This window comes from Xenopus laevis, chromosome 7S, assembly GCF_017654675.1.
Source record: "Xenopus laevis strain J_2021 chromosome 7S, Xenopus_laevis_v10.1, whole genome shotgun sequence".
Taxonomy (NCBI): Eukaryota; Metazoa; Chordata; class Amphibia; order Anura; family Pipidae; genus Xenopus; species Xenopus laevis.
Genome location: NC_054384.1, coordinates 86,669,773 through 86,678,961, shown reverse-complemented (window position 1 = coordinate 86,678,961; position 9,189 = coordinate 86,669,773). Strand labels below are relative to the sequence as shown.

General features: G+C 38.0%; 1 protein-coding gene across 1 annotated transcript in view; it reads right to left on the bottom strand.

Annotated features, from left to right (window-relative positions):
* Positions 1-2,444: 2,444 nt before the first annotated feature.
* Positions 2,445-9,189, bottom strand: part of LOC108697689 (espin) — a 125,576-nt gene continuing 118,831 nt past the window's right edge. The window contains exons 12-14 of the mRNA XM_018227966.2: positions 4,824-4,903; positions 4,705-4,716; positions 2,445-2,934 (exon numbers count right to left, since the gene is read on the bottom strand). Of these exons, the coding sequence (XP_018083455.1) occupies positions 2,787-2,934; positions 4,705-4,716; positions 4,824-4,903 (240 nt within the window). The 3' untranslated portion in view covers positions 2,445-2,786. The remainder of the gene's footprint in view (positions 2,935-4,704; positions 4,717-4,823; positions 4,904-9,189) is intronic.

Genomic DNA, 9,189 nt, shown 5'->3' with positions numbered 1-9,189 from the left:
AGTCCAACTTTGATTCGAAGTTGAAAAAAATGTCGAAATTCGAATATCGAAATTTATCATGTACTGTCTCTTTAAAACGTCAACTTCGACCATTCGCCACCTAAAAGCTGCCGAAGTGCTGTTTTAGCCTATGGGGGACCTCCTAGAACCTATATGGAGGCAATTGGGCGAGTTTGGGAGATCGAAGTTCAAAGTAGAAAAAACCTTGAATCAAAGTAGATCGAAGGCGCTATTTGATTAGAATACGGACCACTTTGACCCTCAAAAAACTTTGACCTCTATTCGATTGGTCTTTTTGAATTCGAAGTTTGAAGTTTTTTTTAACTTTGACAGTTACTAAATATGCCCCAATGTGTTGGGCTTTTATACCAGCTCAAGGCAACCATAGCCCTTTAGCAGTAAAGATCTGTGTCTCCAAAGATGCCCCAGTAGCTCCCCATCTTCTTTTCTGCTGATTCACTGCACATGCTCTGTGCTGCTGTCACTTACTGAGCTTAGGGACCGACACACAATATACTGTAAATACAAAATAGAAATGTCACAATATAAGGCTGATTAGTAATTAATACAAATAATTAATACATGTTGGCTCAAAACCAGTGCAATTAGCATCAGAATTTAATAATCAGCCCTGTAGCATCAGCTTATATTACAGACAAACCTCATTTTCTGCTTGATAATTAGCAATGACCCCTAAGCTTAGCTTCTCAACAGTTGCTCAGAGCCCACTGAGCATGTGAGTGTCACAGACACTTTCTAAGATGGTGACCCCCTGTGACAAGTTTGAAGTCCTGGATCATTGCTGCTATTGACAAGCTGAAACTTTAGACTGGTGCAATAAGTTTAGTATATAAAATATGCCATTTTTTAAACATCTTCATTTTTAGGGTTTAGTTCTCCTTTAAGGCTGATGGCAAACAAGGAGATTAATTGCCGGCAATAAATCTCCTCTTCTGCAAGCAAGTAATCTTCTGTAAATGCTTTCCTCCTGGCAATAAAGTGAATCTCTGGTGGTAAAACTGCTTCAGTCTTCTAAAATTGCTTGAAGTAGCCACAAGAGGGAACGTCAAGTGATTTTGGAGACTGAAGCGACACATGGGTTTTGCCACCAGCAATTCACTTTATTGGCAGGAGGAAAGTATTTACAGAAGATAATAAGTCACACATGTGATAAAAATTAAATAAAGACGAACGGTCAAACTAATATGGATTCCATAGATTGCAAACCTATAACCTGCTATTAAGTCCACTTCCTCAATGGCATAATTATTAGGGATGAACCGAATTCACTATTTTGGATTCGGCCGAACCCTCGAAATGGCCGAATACCAAACAGAATCTTAATTTGCATAGGCAAATTAGGGGTGGGAAGGGGAAAACGTTTTTTACTTCCTTGTAAAGTCACGCAATTTCCCTCCTCACCCCTAATTTGCCTATGCAAATTTGGATTCGGTTTGGCTGAGCAGAAGGATTCGGCTGAATCTGAATCCTACTGAAAAAGGCGGAATCCCGAACGGAATCCTAGATTCGATGCATCCCTAATAATTATACCACCAGTAGGTAATGTTGTGGTCTGTTGCAAATTCAGGCAAATTATGGGTTTCAATGCTTTTGATTGTACAGTATCAGTAAAGCAGTAAATGATGACTTTAATATACTAGTAGCCTGCAATTGCTCATTGTTACAGGGTTGCATACAGTACAGGTATGGGATCTGTTATCCAGAATGCTCTGGACCTGGGGTTTTCCGGATAACAGATCTGTAATTTGGATCTCCATATCTTAAGTCTACAAGAAAATCAAGTAAACATTAAATAAACCCAATAGGCTGATTTTGCTTCCAATAAGGATTCATTTTATCTTAGTTTGGATCAGGTACAAGGTACTGTTTTATTATTACAGGTATGGGTCCTGTTATCCGGAATGCTCGGGACCTGGGTTTTTCCGGATAACGGATCTTTCAGTAATTTGGGTCTTCATGCCTTAAGTCTACTAGAAATTCATTTAAACATTAAACAAACTCAATAGGCTGGTTTTGCTTCCAATAAGGATTAATTCTATCTCAGTTGGGATCAAGTACAAGCTACTGTTTTATTATTACAGAGAAAAAGGAAATTATTTTTAAAAATTTGGATTATTTGGATAAAATGGAGTCTATGGGAGACAGTCATTCCGTAATTCAGAGCTTTCTGGATATCGGGTTTCCGGATAAGGGATCCTATACCTGTACAAAGAAAAATTCTAAATCATATTTAAAAATGTGGATTATTTGGATAAAAAAAAATCTATGGAATATGGCCTTTCCGTAATTTGGAGCTTTCTGGATAATGGGTTTCCAGATACCAGATCTCATACCTGTATATGCAACTAACACAACAATATGAGCACTTGTTTATAGGCTTTACTTTCTCTTTTCAGCCTCGGGTCTAGCGGAGTAAATCTGGCATGTGGCACAAGATGGCCACTGAAGTTTCACAAGTTTTAAAAAGGTTTTTGCTATTTCAAATGAGATGTTGTAGTACTTTGATGAAAGGAACTTTTTATCACAGAGTCAACCACAGTGCAATGTTTAAACTCGTTCGTTTTTTAGGTAAAATTCAGACTAAATCGCGTAAGCTTAAAAACGCCCCAAATGTCCCCATATATTCATTTTCTTTTTGTAGCTCCAAAGTTGTTAATATCGTGGGTGAGGTTTTGCACAGACGTTACCATGACATCCTCCAACTGAACAGTGCATTGAAACGGAGACTGAACAGCAAGAAGGTGAAAGTAAGAAATAAATTGCAACTAATGCTTTGCTATGTCCCCTTTCTTTAGGATAATTTGCCTCTGCCAAGGTGCCAGCTTTGTTTCATCATAACCGAGAGTTCTAAGCTTTTCTGTTTGTTCTTTTTCACGCTCTTCCTCCTCTTTCTTTAATTTCTCCTGTTCTTTCCTGGAGAGGTAACCATTAAAAAAAAAAGAATTGTTAAACAATAAATGCAATAGTCTATACACTGCTAAATGTAGGAACGTCTAAAGCATTTCTTACACATGGCGATGTTCAAGCTAGTGCTTTATATTCTTATTTTAGCTCATACTGTGACAAGTTAAACTTAGGAGCATCCACGTTCAGTCCTAAGGCTCATGGGAGAGATCTTGGTTTCTCTGCGATCATGTCACCTGTCACTGCCTATAATGGAAATCCATGGAAGTACCCCTCATTTCAAGAAGAAATTACATTTATTTATATAGGAACAACAAGGAAGTCAATTTTGGTTTTTGTACTTCATTTGTACTTATTTTTTGACTAATTAGATGCCAACTGCTAATCATACTATGTATATATAAAAATATATTTTTGGCTCCTGTGTATTAAACTATATTTAATTGTATACTTAATTGCTGAAAGCAAGGCAAGAGCATGAGGGTAGCATAATGGGCTGCCCTATTTATACATTTTTTGAAATTGTTGCCAAACTAACCTCTATATAAAAGATGAATTTAAGATGTGCCGGGAGATCGGTGGGTTCACTTATCTCCCGGCGCGTCTGTACCCATGTCCCATGGCGCATGTGTGTCTGATGCGTGGTCCCGGGCACCCGATATTCAAGCACGCCATGACACTCGCGTTTGTCGCGGAGCATCATGACGTCATCAGGTAGCACGAGATTCCACTTTGCCGCCAAATCTCCTTTAAAAGCCCTGCTCTTTCTGGTAGCGGTGCCCAAGCAGGCTTCTGTTTAAAGATCCCGCCTAAAGCAGACTACTGTGATTGATTCCTGGTTTTTTGACTCCTGCACGTCTGACTCTGATTCTTGCCGCCTGTCCTGACCTTTTTGCCTGTTTTGAGACTACAATTTTGCCTGATCCTTGCTGGTACAGTTTACAAACTTTCACTCTCCAAAGAGCACCATCCCCTGTTGGTTCTGCAGCAGAAAGCCCGGGGCCCCAAAAGGGCATTGGTGAACACCGGAATTTGCAGGGGTATTCTGGTGCATTTAGAGTGCCAGCTGCCAATAAGGTTCCTGACTGGCGAGACGTTACAATGAACTCCTGTTAAACAGTAACTCAGGGCCGCTCCTGCTATGAGGCGAGGCGAGAACCTTGCCTCAAGCGGCATCGAGTGGTCAGTTACAAGGGGCAGCAAAAAGCCGGCTCTTGTAACTTTAAGAGCCGAACTTCTGGGTTTTAAGGGGGCAGCATCTGGGGTGCTGCCTCAGGCAACAGCAGCCCCAGAATTGCCACTACAGTTAGTGATCTATGCTCTATGCCGGGGATCTCCAACCTTTTGAACCTGTGAGCATCATTCAGAAGTAACAGAAGCAACACAAGCATGAAAAATCTTCTTGGGGTGCCAAATAAGTGCTGGGATTGGCCAATTGGCCTATGTGGATTGTCAACCTACATTGAGGCTCTGTTTGGCAGCGCACCTGGTTTTTATGCAACTGAAACTTGCCTTCAAGGCTTAAATTGAAAAATAAGCCCCTGCTTTGAGGCCACTGGAAGCAACATTCAAGGGGTTGGAGAGCAACATGTTGCTCATGAACTACAGGTTGGGGATCACTGCTCTATGCTATTGGTTGAAGAGTGCTTACTTTCCATTTTGCAGCCAATTAGTGACATGCATAACATCTCAGCGCATACCATGCAAACTAGCTGACATACCAATCCAAATGAATAACTAAGCCCGAAGATCAAAAATTAGAAATTTAACAGAGCTTACCGTTTCTGTTCTCTGTTACACGTCCGATGTGGGAGTGGAATAAGAGAGAGAGAAAATATTATTAACTTTCTCACAAAGAGTCTAGTGCCACCTCCCAATAAAACATAAAAGTCTCTTACTTTTCTTCCTCCATCTTCTTCCTCAGGATTTCCCTGCGCCAAGCTGGCATGGCGGATAAACGGGCAGATTCTTCTTCTTCCTACAAAACAAGACAAGTGGCCTGTGAAACGTTGGGGCCCATTTTAAGGGGATTAAGAAACCTTATCCGTTTGCAAAATTCAGGTTGTAACAATGAGTCAGGGTCAATCCTGGTCATGATATAGATATGGTACATAAGAGCGGTACAAGGAAAATGCCACCCATTTACTGCTTAAAGATAGATTTTTTTTAACAAAATGGACCATATTTTCCAGCAATCTAACATCAGTTTACTTTACAATCAATTAGTCAGACCCTAAACATTCACATATTTATGCAATATTCTGTGCACACTTATTTTTCTTCTTCTTCTTCATGGGGTGAATGCTGAACACAAAATTAATTTGACATTTTCTACCATCATACCTACGATGAACCAGAAATATCTAAACACAGGCATTCGAAATTCCAGAGGATGGCTAGGAAAGGGTAATACATGCACAAGTATTCTAAACTACAAGTTTTCTAATAAAGAAGTTTTTTTTTCCTCACCTGTCTCTGGTAGCTGCAGTTTCTCCTAATCACTCCTGCCTTACTAACACAAGGTTTGATGGGAGGTGTAGCTGAATAACTGATGAGCCACAGAAGAGTGTTACTACTTACTAGCTCTGTCATTGCATCATTGTAATGTTACTCCCCTAGTGCCAAGCCACACAGTTTTCTGCTGGATCAGCCTGATTCTGAGCTGGTATGGTTTTAAATTGTCAATTCGATAGCAAGGCCTGTTTGACAATAATGGCAGTAGCAGAAGTATTTGCAAAAAGATATTTATCAGGACATGTATAGCCAATGATATCCTATTATTAGTAAATGTGAGCCTATGACTAAGAGCAAAACATGTTAGGCTATACATGTCCTAATAAATATCTTAACTTTTTCCAAGTACTACTGCTCTGGTGCTGCCTTTATTCTCAAACAGGCCTCGCTATCCTATTGACTTTTTCTTCACTTTTTGGTAAAATCCTTGGAATGGGGTATTAGTAGTGAGACCCCACCACATTATCCTCTATATTTTTGTATTTACTTATGCCTTTAGGTGGTTTTGAATTTCCCCAGTCTTTGCCACCCAACCTACCAGTAAATTCTCAGCCTGGCTGTTCAGACTCCATTTTCTTGGAAATTCCTTTCTAATCCCTTCCACAACAGAGTAATTCTGGTTATACATTAGCCCACCAATGGGTAAAACAACTGCTTGGTCAATCGGTTGTAATTGGTGTAGCCCAATCTTTTTCACAAACTCCTGGGTTTAGTCACTGTGTGCCGGAACAGAGCAATCTACTCTGAGTGTTCAAAATGGTTACGCTGGGCTTTATGGACATGTTGCCATTTTGACAATTTGTTCAGAAACTACTGAACTGCCTGATCCCTCTCTGATTAACCAGCTTACAATGTTTAAAAATTATGCTGGCAGAGGTTAAGTCATTTCTGTAAAATCAGTGATAAAATGTATTAAATCTATTATTTTCTTTTCTCTTCATAATTTTTCTCTTGGAAGTAATGTTATATAACAAGTATGCATGTAATGTACACTGATATGTTACCATAAACAAACAAAAGAAAAAGAGAAAAAATGGTACAATAAAATATAAGTTGAAAAAATAGTTTAAAAATAATTAAATCTAGGGTGCAGCATTAAATTCCCTACTCTCTTCTTGTGTGTGTGTGTGTGTAGACTTCAGTGACTTCTGACCAAGCCCAGTGGCCCTTCGCTTGGAGTATCTTGAATCACCCAAAACTTTTTGTACATGGGATTTTAAGGGTCATCTGAATAACTTTAGATCAATTTTTTACTATCACCTTTAAGGCTAATAGAAGCTTACACATAGTGTGTCTGGAGGCTCCACTACTAAGATTTTCCTCCAATACTCCCCCTTAGTTATAGTGTGGGCATTATATATATATATATATATATATATATATATAGACTTTAGATGGTAAGCTCTTGTGAGCTAGGACTATAACTGGAATTTACAATCTAAAGTCGATCTATATTTACCGGTATTTAAATGTTTGAAATTCAAAAATTGTATTTAAACCAACCCACACTGCTTTTCTTGTTTTCCTCCTCTTTTTCTCTTTTTTTTTTTTAGCAATCTATTACGGAAGCTGGATTTCATTGTGCCGCAGGCTACTGTGTAAAGGTTATTCTGTTTGAGCAGGAGACAACTGACTCTACCACATTTAGAGATGCAACAGGTGTGACCCTCTCCCTTTGTTCTGTTTCTTTTACAGAATATGTACTTAAGTACTTAGATACTCCATGAAAATCGCATTTCTGTTTGCCCGTGTAATTACAGCTGGGATAACTACAGACTCATATTATGAAGAATATATTATTATATTATGACAAATCATGACAAAGGAAAGGGAATTATGTATACGTCATTTTTTAATTAAAGTATACATGTTATATTGCACAACTTGATGTTGTCCTCGGCTGACAGTATATTCAGCAGTCCCAAGAATATGCGATTGCCCCCTGATATTAAGATAAGTAGTTACTTCCCACCCATAGGAAAAATGCTATAGACACCCTACAGGGAGCAAACAAGTGTAAAACAAGCCTTAGTTAAATTACAAATATATAGTCAGATCTCTAGGTCTATTGCATGAGAAAGAAAAAAAAAGGAGCAGAAAGAACAATAAAGATAAGGATCTTTCAAAATGTTGTGTTTCTTTTTATTTTTCTAAAATAATGGCACAATAGAGTGTACAGCTTAATATGTGCCAATGCAGTTACCTACAAAATGAACCAGCTGATTTTCTAAAGGGCGTTTGTTTTTAGCTTGTGGACTGTACTAAAACAAAATGGTCCAGTTTGTGAAATCAACCCACACACTGTCCCAAGCAAAATGCTTCCCATGTTTGTGCATTTGTGATTAGAAATAAAATAACCATAGTTTTATTGCACTTATCTAACCAGCGGCACGTGCCAACAGCATACAACTAGAGCATGGGTTGTCAGTCGCCTATTTGTTATGCTGGTCGTACTTACTGTATATACTTTGTCATGCCAATCATTATTGGCATGACAAAGTATATATAACCAATATTTCTTTGATGACAAAGAAGTTCTGCACAAATTCTGCCTCTACTATTAGGACCATATGCATATGTTGTTGTTATTATCACCATAATGTCTACCAGACCAGAAAATTACTCAAATAGGATAAAAAAACAACAAAAAAGTCATGTCATCATTTAGAGAACTCTTGAATAAAATATATTTGCCATAGTGCCCCTCCAAAACAATTGCTTTTCATACAAGTCTGTGAATCAAGATGCTACAAGCCTCATTCTGTAACATCTGCCCAGCAAATGTTTGTATTGCATGCTCAATTATGAGGTTGCACACCAACTTGTTTCTTTTGGCTTAGTGTATATACCATAGATGCCAAAAACACCCAAACCGAGGCAGCAGGCTCTTTTAATTGGGGGGAGTCAAAATATTTGGATATCCTAAGTTCCAGTGCCTGCCATCTGCTGTAGTGTCCTGGGGCAGCACAAATTTGGACAATTAAATCAGAAAAGTCTTTGGATGATTGTTCCCAGATCTCAAATCCTGCCATTGATCTTATAGAACATAATTTTACTTGAATATTTATCCCTGTATTATCCATATGAAAATGAGCAAATAGAGAATGAGATAAAAAAAAACAGTGTTTTTTAATTGGAAGGAAGAATATGGAGCTGGAAGAGGAATCTTCATTAGACACACACAAATTAAAAAATGTTTTGAAAACTTTAAACAGCAACCAACACACACCTAGTCACTTATGAATCGGTATTAAAAAAATAAACAAAAGAATATGGAGAGCTCAATTTCAATTTATTTATTTAGGAATGCCATTTTTAAATAGATATAGCACTTCAAAATATACAAAACAAATTAATTTTTTTGTTCAAAGCTTGACCTTGGAGATATTTTGTCTTTCATAGGATTTAGATTAAGAGACCTGCTGTATAGAATTACACTTCACACTCTATTGTGACAAATTTAGAAGCGAAACTTGGCAAAAATTTGGCTCATCACTGCTATCAACATCTTCAAAGGGACCTTCAAAATTCAAGGGACCTATGCCATTGACTTTTACATGAATTCAGCAGGTTTTAGGTGGAGAATAGTCAAATTAGAACTGCTTCCAGGGTCGAGATGTGATAAATTTTACATTCAAATTAAAATTTGAGTTGGTGGCTTTAAATTTGAATTCGAGTTTTGACCCCCAAAAATTTTTGAAAATTCGAATTTACCATTTACCATTCGAACTTTAGTAGATCTGCCCATTA